Below are 16,189 nucleotides of genomic sequence, written 5' to 3'. Positions count from 1 at the left end.
AGAGCTTCTCGTAACCATGGCAACAAAGATAATTATGAAACTAATAGACAGGTACAAACTGTACAAGGAATACAAATGTAGTTGAAAATATTCATATTCCATTGATACTGGGCTTCAGAGAAGGAAATCATCACCACAATTCAGGTTACCATGGTTACCAGAGACTATCGATCAGATTGGACAGAGAAACCTTTACAAAAATGCAACATAGGATGTTGAGATAGAACTTGTTGGAAGGATTGCCTTATTCCTGTGAGCATAAGTACAATAATCAATGCTGACTGATCAATGATAATCAAAGCTGATGTGTAGTTTTTAGCACTGTATTGATTAGCAATAACTCAATACTTCCTGTTTCAAGTTTTTTAACATAAACATGATAAATGCCCAAATTGCAATATGTACCAAAAAATGAAAAAGTATAAAACATGTCCTCAGTGCTACGCATACATGGATTCTGTAGCTCACGTGGAACCTTCTCAAAGTCTCCAACAGCATCATGGCTAATTACATTCCAACCAATTACATGTCACACTTAATGTAAGCCTCGGGTCATAGGTCATTTCAACACAGCTGAGCTGATAACAAAGTACATGTGTTGCCATGGATTCAAGTGTAATGACACCACCAGACATAGCTGATGATGCAATACTTAAATTATGTTCTTGAATTTGAATGTTTGTATTTACTCAAGATGAAAAACACCACATTTGAAATACATCAGGAAATAAGATGTCTTCAGCTGGTTGCAACTCGACCTGCTGTGTCACAGCTCTTGTCTTTCCATATCTAATAGCTTTCATATCATCATAGCATATACAGGGCTTGATCTAGCTGCATAAAACATGCACCAGTGAAACCTGTGACTGAATAGTGCAACCTATATTTGTGTCAACATGCACCAAGTGCTTGTAAAAAAATTCAAATTTGTGTCTAGCCCTTACTTTTCTTAAGAACAATATTTGAACACACTCGATACCTTTAAGCTTTATGTACCATATAAGATCACTAATCCCGGTATTACCGTATTCGACGTAATAAGCGCCCCGCTCTAATAAGCGCCCACGGCGATAATTGCTCATATATTGGCTAGTGAACACTCCCAATTAGCATCCCTTCCGATTGATCAATGTACACAAGACTTATTTATTCGCGCATAATACGCACTCGTGTGTTATATGCACCCTTAATTATGGGCAATTAAATTCTGAAAAAATATATCTGTCGTATATAAACATTTCAGTCTGTCAGCATAAACCACGATATTTATCTTTCAAATCTGTTTTTTCCACCAAAATAATATTCTTATAAGAGCCCCCTGTTTCTAATTTTGAGAGCGCCCTGGGCGCTTATTACGTCGAATACGGTATGTGTAATTTGTCACACTTTCTTGGGCTTGACGTCATCAAAATGTGGGTACTTGAAGATTAGGTACACATGTACATTTTGCAGCAATGCCTATAATTAATGTATAATCATGACACTGTCATTAGAAACCTGAGACTTTATTTATTTAGGCTTATGCATCTTTCAAATTTCATAAAGTTATGGGACCAGGGTGCAACTAGGTTGTCATTTCCTTAATCGATTTCCTTAAATCAAGCCCTGATACACTTTTTCAGACATCATCATAATCATATGTTCCACTTCTTAATATTCCATCTTGTATATACCAGAAAAAATATTTAATCTTATAATAGAAACATGCAAAATTATGGACACTATGAAATAATTAAAAACAGAATTTCACATAATAGCACTAGAGCCTGAATCTGAAATATGAGGCACCTATCTGCAGTTACTTTATAAAGCTTGTGTGAGGTAAAATAAACAACTGGTAAACTTTTAGGACGTGACACTTTTAGGACAAATCCTGGAGATTTACATGAGCTGTACACCATAAAAAGATGTATCCATGGCAACAGTGCCAGAGACGGGTTCTTACAGCTGATGACCTCTCATGATGTGAGAATAAAAACCATATTTGTTATAGCACTGCTTACCGCACACATTACATACAAAAGGATCAGTGTGACTGTGGCACCCAATGTGAATTGAAAACAAAACCTCATCTTCGAATGTCACGCCACAATGAGTGCACTTTGACCCCGGCCTCAGGAGTGGCTGGTCACCTTCGTTTGTGTCCGACACAAGACGTGTTGAAGATATCCGTCTAACCGATGACAACAACTCACACTGAACTGATCTCTCAACCAGGAACATCCTAGTGCGCCGCCGATCGTAATTATCATTTGACACTGCAGCACTTTCAGTCTTAATTGCAGGCATCGTACACTGTATTCCAATATTTGACATTTCTGTTTTGATATGTCGGTTTGTGAAGTGAACATCAACCCCTCCTCGAACATCCCGAGGGTCAATCACTTGTCGGATATCACGTGCTTCCATCGCTGATCGAACATCCCGCGAATCGAACACTGTGTGTATTTCACGGGTATCCGCAATGGGTCTGTTCTCATGAATATCTACCATTGAGCGAATGTCACGGGGTACGACAGATGGTCGAATATCATGTGACTCAATTGTTGAGCGAACCACATTCTGAGGCCTTACTGCCTCAGTCGACTTGACATTGTTAATTCCATGCTCACCAGATGGCGTTGCTTCATTATTGCGATCTCCAGCAGGAGCTGGTTCGAACATTTCCATCGAGAGTCTCTGTGTTGTTTGTGCCTCCATATGTCTTGGTGCATTGCTCCGCACTGGTGTAGCCGAACTCGACACATCCGATGCTCCGTCGCAATCTACTGGCTCGACCTTCACCTTCACCTCCTCTTCCGATGATTCCCCCTGTTGCTGCCTTGTTAAAGGGTGATTAAGGGGAGACAATCCCTGTGACGATTCTACAGGCGGTGGGAGATAGAAGCTGGATGATGTGATGGTGCTTGTAGCTGGCACCCGAGGCGTGTGATGGGTCGTGATGATGTTCGACACTATGGATCTCAAATAATCCGATGCCATGTGGTTTTCTTGCGCAACCCGCTGAGTGGGAACCTCGTAAGGCCGATACTGAGTGACACAGTTAGTCAATATCTGCGGCTCAGCCCTGGCAAACTGCATGCTGGGAGGAGCTGCCCCGAGTAACGTGTGAATTGTACCGACGGGCATGGCTGTCTGGGTGCACTGATTATGTGGGATTTCCATGTGGCGACCACCGAAGTGGTTGTCTCCATATGTCTGGATCCTGAGTGCCGTCGCCTCCTGCATCGGCTGCAGCGGCGGCCCGTAGTCCTCCCCGTGGTCCTGACTGTAGTGCTCCCGGATCTTACGAGGCAACACCGTGGAGAAGTCACACTTGCCACATCGGAGGACTGTGGCGGGGTTGTTCCGCATGTGAAGTCGCTTGTGGCGACGGAAGTTGCTCTTGTCATTCGTGGAGTAATCACACATCGGACACTTGAGGGCCTTCAAACCTGAAACACACAGAGACGAATGAAATACTGCTTCTGCTACAGTTCATGTTACACATCATCCTAACTTTTATCTGCCTTACCAAAGTAACCACGGAGATTTGATAGGAGTGAGTGAGTGAGTGAGTGAGTGAGTGAGTGAGTGAGAGCTTTGGGTGAGTGAGTGAGTGAGTGAGTGAGTGAGTGAGTGAGTGAGTGTGAGTGAGTGAGTGAGTGAGTGAGTGAGTGAGTGAGTGAGTGTAGTTTTACACCGCTTTTAGCAATATTCCAGCAATATCACAGTGGGAGAAACCAGAAATGGGCTTCACACATTGTACCTACGTGGGGAATCTGCCCCGGGTCTTCGGCGTTATGAACGCTTTAACAACAAGGTTATCCCATCACCCAAGATTTGAAAGGAAGAAAGTTTCTCTTTTGTGTCTTAGTAAGATTTTATTGGGGGCCAGTAATATTTTTGTTCAACAATCAGCATGACAACTACTTGGCTTGTATTACATTACCAACTAAAGCAAAACAAAATGCTAAATGTGTCATATATCACTAAAAGAATGTGACTTAACCATTCACTTAAATCCAATATAAACTGGTTCATAGCAACAAGGCAACATGCAACATGGAATACCATCACCAAAACAGCAGGGAAACTGTAAGCAAATATCATGATATGCATCATGGCAGGACTTATGTATCACCATATGCATCATATAAAGCCTCATGTATCACCATACGTATCATATAAAGACTCAAGTATCGGGATACGTATCATAGCAAGACTCAAGTATCAGGATATGTATCATATCAAGACTCGTGTAGAACCATATGTAACATATCAAGACTTGTGTTTCGGGATACTTATCATATCAAGACTCGTGTATCACAATATGTGTCATATCAAGACTCGTGTATCACAATATGTGTCATATCAAGACTTGTGTATAGTCATATGTGTCATATCAAGACTCAAATATCGGGATACTTATTACATGTATATCAAGACTCATGTAGAACCATACGTTTCATATCAAGACTCGTGTATAGTCATACGTATCATATCAAGACCCAAGTATCCCCATACGTATCATATCAAGACTCAAGTATCACTCTGTGTATCATATCAAGACTCAAATATCGGGATACATATCCTATCAAGACTCAAGTATCACCCTACGTATCGTATCAAGACTCAAGTATCGGGAGACGTATCATATCAAGACTCAAGCATCGGGATACGTACCATATCATCACTCATGTATCGTGATGCGTATAATAAAATGACCCAAGTATCGGGATACGTATCATATCATCACTCATGTATCCGGATACATATGATATAAGGACTCAAGCCTATATGAATACATTGGTCAGGTGAGGCACCCATGGTTTTTTTTTACCCACATTGAAGTAAACTCATGCAACCTTAATGGTGTCAAAGTAAAAACTACAACGTGAATGACACAAGTTCTGCATACAGATTACTCCCTCTAGAAATTCATGTTACATGTCCATGAAAAAACAGGTAATTTCAAAAAGATGGAAACTACTGATTTATGTGAGCAATTCAAACAACAATCCAAAAGATGAATTATGACATTTTTACAATAGCCCCCATCCCAACGAAAAACAATTCTAACTTCAAGATTTGATCTTTAATTCCAATATTTGAACCCTTCTAATTACAAGATTTGATCATTAATTCCAATATTTGACCTCTTCTTATCTGATCATGCCTAGTTTCCAGATTTGAACCTCCCTAATTCCAAGATTGGACTGTGTCCTAGTTCCAGACTTTGCCACCTCTATTTATTTCAATACTGAGGTTGGGTACAGGAGAGGGACTGGAAATCCACAAACCTCCATGTTTGGGCATATGAAGCTGTAGATGAGAGTACGTCACAGTGGAGAAATTGCAGAATCTACAGTTATAAAGTCTACCGGAGGGGTTCAAACCTGACGATGACGGGGGATAGGTGATGTAGACGTCGGGAGAGAGGTCATTCTGACCAACACTGAGGTCGTCTGGTGGAGGGGTCCCATCTGCTGCGCTGTTATTGTCCAGCATATGACAGTCAAGACGTGCTGGACGGTGGTCCGACACCTCCATGGGCTTGTCGTGTGTGTTGCCGCCATCCCTTCTCGCCTCCTCCTGGGCGATCATGGAACTCGCCAGAAGCAGACGGGCAACAGCACCTTGGCCCGGGTTACATTTCGCTTCGTTGCTTGGTGGGTGGGGCTGGTCCTCCGCCATTGTTCAACCCATCTGAAACACAGAACACACGTCATCAGCCCTTGCGCCATATGCCATTGTTCAACCAATCTGAAACACAGAACACACGTCATCAACCCTTGTGTCATCTGCCCTTGTTCAAACCATCTGAAAAACAGAGCATATATCATCAGGAAAGAAGAAATATATTAACTCCTAAACAAAATTACACCATGGAAATATCCTGGAAAAAAAATTCTTTCAGGTCTTGTTAATAGGTTAAGAATTGTTTCTACAATCAAAATGTACGTAACCATAAGAAGATAAACATATTCTAGATATACTCATGGTCACTATTCTTTTAGTGCAAGACTGTCCCTGTAAACATGGAATAACTTTCAAAGAAAACAAAAATCACAATATATTGTCTCTTGAAAGTAATTAAACATGACTCTACTGAGACCTACTTGACCTCCATCACATAACCTAATAGGGAAAATACCAATCTTGCACAACGCTCACCAAACTAACATATCATAGATCACACTGCTAAAACTAGGAAACTTCTACAAATTCTCTTTCCTTCCCTGATACAAGATTACTTGATAATGATAACAGCCCTTCTCCAAAACACAAGACTCCTACATGAACATGATGATGGCCAACCCTTCCTCCTCCAACACAGCAAGGTTGACACTGGCACATCCTTTACCATGTTTACCCTGTATACAGCAACTGAAAACAGACTTCAGATAAAGTTTGTTCCAGTTATGTAAGTCCAGGGAACAAAAAGGGATACACACAACAAGAAGCCTGATGACATCATCACAAGTATTTACCCAGTCACAAGGACACTGCTGCACAGCATCATGGCGTATAATGTGAAGGAAGAGTTGAACTCTAACATTGAACAACAAGCCCTGGGGCATAAACTAATATCAAAAGAAGCCTCTTTTAAACATCATTTGATTTGTTTCTTTGTACGTTCTGTGTTTACTTAGTTCCACAAGTCAGAGTTTAATGATTAAGTAAAGTCCTGCTTTGAACAGCTAACAGAGCAAGAGATTCTTATAACATAATAAGCTGTCACAGTATCATCAAATACACACTTATTCATCAGTCTGTAAATGTGATAAAGCACTAGGCTCGATATAAAAATATCTAATTTGGCACTAGTCCTTAGTCCCTGCCAAATTGCCCAATAGTTAAGGTATCTTAAGGAGTAATAGAAATTTGCCCTTTTTAAGGGGTTTTGCTTATGTTATCATTATAAGGACTAGTGAGCTAAAGCTGTTAGTTTCTATCGCTGTAAGACAACCTCAAATTTTAAAACAATAGGTCTACCTCCTAATTTGAAATGCAATTTATATCATGTGGACCAATGTAACGTTAGGTTCTGAAACCAGTGAAAGATTTGTAGCAACTGGTCCCATTGTAGAATTATCCCGGGAAATTACTCAGAACTTTCATGGCACACTATTACGACTCAGCATCACGTTACAGTATTTGTCTAATAGAAAGATTAATTTGACAAATTACATGACATTAGATGCTAGAGATAATCTGACTCATACAAATACATGAATACTAGGCCACCAAACAATAAGTCTGTAAAATCACACTTGAATAAACACAGGAAAAATTACATCACAGGTCTAGTTCAATATTCTCAGTCAACAAATTTGAACTATCCAAAAATGGAATATGACGAACAATGTGTTCACCAACAACCATGATACTGTCAAACATACAGACACCAGAATACCACTCATGGTTCTTTTTAGATACATGTAGTATACTGTGGAGGCATGAGCAGACAATCAAGAGTTACTCCCCTTTACACGGAAAAAAATCTGACAGCATGGTCCAGTGTTTGAAACAAGACACCTCTCGATATTTACTTAACACTGTCATTTGTCTAAGCGATACAACCACATGCATATAGAAATGACGAAATATGGCTGTAGGTCAATCAAAATGGCGCCATGTGCTTTCACACGATCCACAAAATGTCAAAATGACCATGAAATTCGAGTAAGAAAATCCCTATCTTGCAGTTTCATAACGATAAAAACATGATTGATCAAATTTGGCATAATTAATGGTGGCTGGTGTGTATAAGGACGATAAACCATGTCTCCAGGATTGATTATTTAATCAATATTCCATAGAATGACACCGTTCTGACGCCATCAAATTATGAAGCTTACATTGAATCGTTAAATCTGCCATACACAGACATGCTTCGTTACCGACAACCACATTTTCAAGGTCACAAAGTGTGTCAATATCAAACCTTTTATATCAAAACATCTGTGGTACTCTAAGGTATCAAATATCTTCAAATTTCAAATCACATTTAGCTGCCCTCGGTCAAAGAGGAAGCCATGTTGATTATTTTGGTATGTGTAATTTTGCACCTCACACGAGGGATAGTAATAAAGGGAGGTAATTCAGAAAGTTGACCCATGTGCGTTTCATCGTAAATAATTAATTCTTCATAGCATTCTAACTTTAGATGATCTCGAAAGGTGGGAGTTTGCCACAGTGTGAGGCCACCTTTACTGCACATACGTCTAACATTCAGAACTTTCAGCAGTGCTTCATTAGTGATACTTAAAAAATACTTTAAAAAAATGTTTGGTTACAGTATATCTTACAAACTAGTTTGAACTTCGATTTAAATAAGAATTCCGCCTATATTTCGTTGCATTTTTTCTTTGATAACATTTTTACAATCAACATAAGGAAAAGTATGTTTTATCGGGAATCAGAAATGAATATCCGGGGTGGCTCCCGTACTCTACACCATACAGTAAACTACGTTTATAACGAACACGCTTATAACGAACTGACGGATATAACGAACTTGTTTTTTGTCCTGACCATTTACTGTACATGTGCTGTATATGCTTAACGAACTACGGTTCTCACGAACTACAATTACTGGTCCCTGTGAGATCGTTATAACCGTAGTTTACTGTATATCAGAAGCCTCAGTGAGAATTACCCAAGCAGTCGAAGATAGACATAGTGTAGCAAGGAGCGATCATACGACCCCCAGTATGTAGACTCATGTAGATGTATGTATATTTACTTGTCAAATGGGATATATCGTACAGCAGTTTCATTTACAAAATAGGGAACGTATTTATGTGCATGGCTGGGCATATTCTAAATGCAAATATCAACTACATCTAGCTGGCTTCAATTTGCCCATTGCCATTTCTGTTCTTTTACCTATCAGTGGCCTGTCCTCATTTCGCCTACACCTCATTTCGCCTACACCCTTATCAAAACAAATTTACAGCCGACTGCACATAAGTCAAGTGCTGTGTTACCTCTAAAATAATGAACTGACCCAAAAGAAGGTTAAACAGAGAAGACATACATTGTTTAATAGCTGATATTTACATTATGCAGTAATAATAATAATGACTCATGATTACTGTAGCTTTAGTACATATCCAACGGCATCAAGAAATTGCATTACAGTTTAATCTTCCACTAATATAAGAAGCTGTGTCTTTAGTCTTTCAATTCTTTCGTCCCTTTGTCTGTCAACACGAGCTCGGGGTCTGCATGATCCTCCAAGATCTATTTGTTTCCTGGAGCGTCTGTCTGCCTTTTCAATCTTCTTGATCTCCTTCAAGAACTGATAAATGTTAGGGTGAGATCGGGGCATTCTCTTTTTCAGTCCACAGTGGAACCCTTCCAGATGGTTGTTGGATCGGGGACCGGTGTTGTCGTGCTTGTTCCAAATATGGCATGGGAATCTAGCGTCGTCATCTACCCATGTGCTGGTGACATAGTCGTTAAAATCACCAATCTGTTGATCATCAGGTCCTTGCTCCATCACCTCAACCCATGCATTCTGTACCTGGTCAAGTGGGAGAAGTGGCAGGGCTGCGGCACGTCGAACATGGGACTGAATTGCTGGATTGTTCGTGTATTCTCGTACAAGACCTCTCTCAACTACCTGACGCCACAAAGCTTGTGAATAGTGAAACAGACAACCCCTCACCTAACTATCAGGAAAAACCTCTGCAATGGCACTTATGACTGCTGACACGTAATCAGTCTGAAACACCTCTGGAGAAAGTTCAGTTCCAGTTCTGGTTCCTACTGTGTCCTTCAACAACCTAAATAGTCTAACATATGTCTGTTTGGTCTTGTTAGGAAGCAACGAAAAGCAACAGGATACATTTTACCATTATTTACTTACTTACTTTGGAGATTTAACGTGCGCTTTCCGACTGATGCGTATTTCGCACACGGGCCCGGCCAGGCCATTTAATGTGTTTCCGAAAGGGGCGAAAGTGGTCTGTGCAACCCAAGAGGGGGGTTTAGGGGTTGCTTCTACAGAATTTGGGAATTTTGAGATTGGAATAGATGCCGATGGGATTGGGGAGGAGAACTAAGGGAGCTGGGTATGGTGGATGTTTTTGGTTTATGTGATTTTGATTTGGTAGGTTATTGTGTTTTTAGATGCGTTTTATTAGTTCCGTTTTTATTAAGAATACGCCTAAGGCCTTGAAAGTTTTCTAGTTTATTTTGTGGGTTTAGTATTGCTTCTAGAGTTAGAGCCTTGTTTAGATTGAGGGTGGTTTGTAATGCGGTTCGATGTGTTAGGCAGTGTGTGCAGTGGATGAGTGCGTGTTCTGGGGTTTCTGGTTGTTTGCAGTGTGGGCAGTTACCTGTAGTGTGGTTTTTAAAAAAATATATAGGTGGTTATTTAGGTTGGTGTGTCCTGTTTGGAGTTTAGTGATTACTCTGTCGATTTTTTTTTGATGGATGGAGAATTTTTGGTTTGGTTAGTGGTTTGCTGAGCACTTTTTTGATTTGGCTATTTGAGTTTAGATATAGGTTATGCCATTTTTTGTGATTTTTGGTTTGTTTTACCATTTACAAGACAATGAATAATATACACTTGGAGCCACAAGCTAGGACAAACAGAAAAAGTACCATCCATAACAAACTGTCAGAGTCACTTCACTTTGAACCTCTATGCCGCTTGGATTAGACTAGAGCTTGGATTAGTTAACAGCCTGAGATGGACAATGCCCGTTCATATAATAGGGGTGAGGCAATTAAGCATTTGAATTATTGTAGGCGAAATGAGGTGTAGGCGAAATGAGGGCAAGCCCTATCAGTGCCAATTACCCCCGGCCTCCCGTTTGCCCATTGTCCATTACCAAATTACCAATCAGTGATAATTTAAGTCCTGGCTTCCAGTTGTCCATATATCAACGCTAATTACTGTAAAGTGTTGCCTTCTATTGTTTATTGCTAATCACCTATTAGCGCCAATTATCTGTTGGCTTCCCTTGTTAAGTTTCCTGCACCTTTTGTTATCTTATTACTTTTGTTGTTCTTACATGTACATCTATATATATGCTCTCTGCCTCAGAAATATCAAATACTCAATAGCTCAAACAACTTAACTAAGGCAGGTAAACAAATAGAGTTCATTTGGATCCCCGCCCACGTAGGAATCTTTGGAAATGAAAAAGCAGGTAAAGCAGCAAAATTATCCCTTAAACTCCCAGAAATCAGCTTAAACTTACCAAGCTCAAAATCAGAAATCAAAAGTGTCACTAAACAAAAAATCAACAAAAAATGGCAAAATATATACCAAAACTCAAATAGCCAAATCAGGAAAGTACTAAAAAAAACCCTAAATAAACCAAAAATACTACACCCATCCAAAAAAAATCGACAGAATAATTACTAAACTACAAACAGGCCACACCAAACTAAATAATCACCGTAAAATAGCTAAATCTACACACAACAGGAAACTGCCCGCATTGCAAACAACAAGAAACACCAAAACACGTACTCATTCACTGCACACACTACCAAACACATGGAACAACACTACAGACCACCCTAAATCTTAAAACGGGACTTACACTAAAATCAATCCTAAATCCACAAAATAAATTAGAAAAATTCAAAGCCTTAGGCATATACCTAATTAAAACAGGACTAATTAGTCGCATTTAAACCCCAAACAAAATATTAAAACCAAAACTACCTTATCTAACAACCACCCAACACACACAGCTCCCTTAGTTCGTCCCCCACCCACTCTTGGCATTCTTTCCAAATCTCAAAATTTAAAAATTACTATATAAGCAACCCCTAAAGCCCCCCTCCTGGGTTGCACAAACTCACTTTTCCCCTTTTTGGAAACACATTAAATGGCCTGGCCGGGCCTGTGTGCGACATACGCTTGCAGTCGGAAAGCGCACGTTAAATCTCCAATATAAGTAAGTAAGAAAGCATCCATTAATCCTCTACCTTATGTGAATCACTTCTAAATGCCTTTCAAAGACTTGATACATCTCATTGAATGTTCAGTGGTGGAGTTAGTGTTTTGTAATGCACTGAGCATAATCCAGCAACGTGTATATCAGTGAGTGAAGATATATGCCTACATCTCACGATACGTACATTTCGATTGTCCTATTTATACACGATGTAGGCACGGTTGGCTTTGAGTGAGTGCCAATATCAGAAGCATGCCACTTTTGTGAAACCCATGAGCACGGATATGTGCTTAGTCTCTGAAAATAAATATTTTTGACAGAAACAAATAATTCCATTTAAATTGAAAAGGAGCTTTATTGATATGGGGGTATTTAGAACCTGACGAAAATCTAGACTTGCTTCATTTAGTGCTTTTGCATTACCGAAAGGACTGGGTGGAAAGGAAAATAGTATGGTTCGTGGAGTGTGAGACAGGCTATGGTATGTGCTGACAAAATCAGAGCGAATTTGGGACGTCATCCGTTATTATCATCACGAATTAATGAATGCACGTCTGTCTCACAGATCGCTTGCTGTTACGGGAACTTACTTACAACTTTTGTGCTTTACACTATAAATAAACATTATGTTTTAGATATGCGGGTATTATTGAGTACTGAACTCGGTTTTAAATGATATTTTTGGGCAAATAACACCCGCAAACCTGAAAATATAAACTGTTTATCTCCTAACTCACTAACTCAATAAAAAAATGGGAATGGAAAAGGGTTATTCTATGAACCTGTACGGTTATCTGACGCAGCCATTGGTACGAGGACCCGCGTTTGAATCCATACAATCTATTCATGCGTTCTTGGTAGGCCCCTTCGTTATAATGGTGCTAAATGCGGCGTAAAACCACACTCACTTAGAACGATTAATGAACCCGCATTGATTGAAGCGCCCCACAAATGCACATAATGTGTATGTTTGTTTGTTGTTTTACGCCGCACTCAGCAACATTCTAACGATATGACGGCGGTCTGGAAATAATCGAGTCTGGACCCGACAATCCAGTGATTGACATCATGAGCATCGATCCGTTCAAATTGGCATACGATGATATGCATCAACCAAGTCAGCGAGCCTGACCACCGAGCCATTTAGTCGCCTGTAACGACATGCATAGTCGCCTTTTACGACAATCACAACTGCCTGTTACTACAAGCATAATTGCCTGTTACGACAAGCAAAGTCGCCTATTACAACAAGCATAGTCGCCTGTTACGACAAGCACAATTGCCTGTTACGACAAGCATAGTCGCCTGTTACGACAAGCACAATTGCCTAGCTGTTACAACAAGCATACAATTGCCTGTTGACAAGCATAGTCGCCTGTAACGACAAGCATAATTGCCTGTTACGACAAGCATAGTGGCCTGTTACGACAAGCATAGTGGCCTGTTACGACAAACATAATTGCCTGTTGACAAGCATAGTCGCCTGTAACGACAAGCATAATTGCCTGTTACGACAAACATAGTGGCCTGTTACGATAAGCATAGTGGCCTGTTACGACAAGCATAGTGACCTGTTACGACAAGCATAATTGCCTGTTACGACAAGCATAATTGCCTGTTACGACAAGCATAGTGGCCTGTTACGACAAGCATAGTGGCCTGTTACGACAAACATAATTGCCGAGGAGGTTGTCCCACGGCTTCTGCGCTGTTTGCACAATCCACATATCTTCGAAATTGATTATTTAATTGTTTCGACCGGTCCCCTTTAAAAAAGCGAATAAATAGATTTAGAAGAACATATGTTTTTGACTACTGTTGATTGATATTGTGAGCATCCATCCACGCATTTGGTCTTCAGCAACCCATGCTTGCCGTAAAAGGCCACTATGCTAAAAATTGTCGTAAGAAGCGAGTAACGGAATCGGGTGGTCAGGCTCGCTGACTTGGTTGATGCATGTCATCGTATCCCAATTGCGTAGATCGAAGCTCATGATGTCAATCACTGGATTGTCTAGTCATCACTTGATTATTTACAGACCGACGTCATATAGCTGGAATATTGCTGAGTGCGGCGTAAAACAACAAACATACAAACAAGCGTGTCAAGTACATGGTGAAGTAAAATGGGTTTAACAGCCACGCGCGCACGTGTGTGAATGTGTGTGCTCAGTGCCGTAGCCAACTGCCCCCCCCCCCCCCTCACGGAAATGAAAAAACCATGTTTTTTCGACCACAGATCTTAAATAAATGCAGTTAATATACAAAATATGTGAATATTCAAACAACTAAATTAGTACTAACTGGGCCGTGGCACAAATACAGCGTATCAAATTTTTTTATGCCTTTTTACACGTAAATGTGTAAAAATGTGAATAAAACAGACTATTGTGTAACAGGGCATAACCAGGTGTAAGTAGATCAAGGTGACCTATGACACCTTGACGACAGGTGAGAACAGGTGCATAATGCCTATAGGCTGTTTTTGCTATGTCAATTTGGACTTAGTTTTATTTTTGAATGTTGAAAGTCCCGACAAATTACCTGCTGTAAAGTACATTTTGTATTGTTCACTGAGATCAAACTAGCAAATCCAGATTAGTACTTTTCGAGTTGTTTTGTTATTTCGTATTTACAGCTACGTAACACTTTGTGTCGATTTTAAATTGAGAAAAACAGGGTTTTTTTTTTATTTCCGTGAGTACTTTAGGTGCTTGTACTAGTCCAGACAATTCAGGTGTATAGTCTGAACTACCCTGCTGCAGTATACCATGAAACCACACTCAGACACAGTATGAGTTATACCAAGCCGACCATACAGTCCTTGTTTTCTCCTAATGCAGAACGCCAACGACTTCCGGTATCATGCGCCAGGGGATCGAACCACTGGACTTCCTCTCTCCTGGCAGACGCTCTGTCCACTTGACCACGGAGGCGGTCGGCGTGGGACGATATGGGATAAGGGCCCGTTTAACCCTACTGGATGTGTGAAATTTTAATGTTACGGAAAACTCAAATATTTGTATGGAAATTATCAGACTGACACCCAGATCACTTGGAAGTGTTTGACTTCTGACCCCAGTAAGGCTAACATAAGTGATCAAGTCCAGGGAGTGCCTATAACTGTCGCTCAGTTCGTGGCGCTAGCTGAATCTATGGCCATTTATTTGGGCTGTCTTTACCTACTTTTCCCGAAAGGGCCATTTGTTTCCTTGAAATTTCAAGAGAAAAAAGTGACCCTAAAAAGCTTACGTATAAGACACTTCTTTCAGTGGCATTTAGAAGTTGGTGTGATGAAATTAGACGAGTTCTATGGATAAACAACTTCTTTATTACAATTAGTGCGACGACCACACCCAAACCCACGCCGACCACAACATCCAGTGGAACAACATCGAGATCCTGGCCAACAACCAATCAGACTACAAAATCAGGAAACTCCTAGAAGCCATTTGCATCAAAAGGATCCAGCCAGCAATGAACACAGATCAAGGCTATTACATCCCGCCTGCTTACCATCACCTAATTGCTAAATCCCTATGTCCATCCAATTAATCCACTGGCTTCGATCATCTCTATCAGTCTGCTTGTTGCTTGTTGACTCTGTGATCACTAGTCATCCACTGGCTTCCAATTATCTTAATCAGCTCTCTGTGTCCATCAATCAATTTACTGTATAAATATTGATGTTAATAAGTATATATACCTATGTTGTTTAGCGCTATCCATCACTTGCTTGATAAAGGTGTTAGGATCTACACCGAACCGTCGCACTAATTGTAATAAAGAAGTTGTTTATCCATAGAACGCTTCTTACTTTATAAGACACTTGCTCATGTGCAAATATTAGAAAAATCTTTAATAAGCATATTTTAGTCTTGGCTCTATAGTTGGTGCTGTGCGTTTTCATAACAATTAAAATATATATCTGCTCATTTTTTAGATGATGCAGATCCCGTGAGCCAAAATATTCTCTTGCCACACCTCCCTAAAATATAAAACCTTGTCCTTCGTATACCTTAATTAAAATGCACGAGAGGTCACTCGCATGCTGACGTAAAGTGAATAAGGTGTGAAATATTTCTGACAGCCTTCCAACAAATCGTATAACAAACCGTAAAATTGGCCAATGGAAACAATAGCACATAAAGCGCCTTGCTTTTTGAATTGTAATCAAATAAACAAGACCCTGAAGTCCGGACCGGTCGCACAGCTCTAATTCTTTCAGAGGTTATAGTGCGGCGAATACTTCTGTCGATTAGTACTATCGTTACCAGACG

General features: G+C 40.2%; 1 protein-coding gene across 2 annotated transcripts; it reads right to left on the bottom strand.

Moving 5' to 3' along the window:
* Positions 1-1,258: 1,258 nt before the first annotated feature.
* Positions 1,259-8,051, bottom strand: LOC124136599 (ikaros family zinc finger protein-like). 2 transcript variants are annotated; one of them, XM_046502568.2, is made up of 3 exons: positions 7,931-8,051; positions 5,283-5,688; positions 1,259-3,434 (listed from the first exon to the last, which is right to left on the bottom strand). In XM_046502568.2, exons 2-3 carry the CDS (start codon positions 5,674-5,676, stop codon positions 1,942-1,944), a joined length of 1,887 nt encoding a protein of 628 aa, XP_046358524.2. In that variant the 5' UTR covers positions 5,677-5,688; positions 7,931-8,051; the 3' UTR covers positions 1,259-1,941. The 2 variants fall into 2 exon arrangements, with proteins under 2 accessions (XP_046358524.2, XP_046358525.2); XM_046502569.2 differs by having other exon boundaries at positions 5,379-5,688.
* Between the last annotated feature and the right edge of the window lie 8,138 nt (positions 8,052-16,189).

This window comes from Haliotis rufescens, unplaced genomic scaffold (assembly GCF_023055435.1).
Source record: "Haliotis rufescens isolate VD_foot unplaced genomic scaffold, xgHalRufe1.0.p SCAF_12, whole genome shotgun sequence".
Lineage (NCBI taxonomy): Eukaryota > Metazoa > Mollusca > Gastropoda > Lepetellida > Haliotidae > Haliotis > Haliotis rufescens.
Note: the sequence above shows the minus strand (reverse complement) of the source record. Positions and strands in the feature narration are given on the sequence as shown.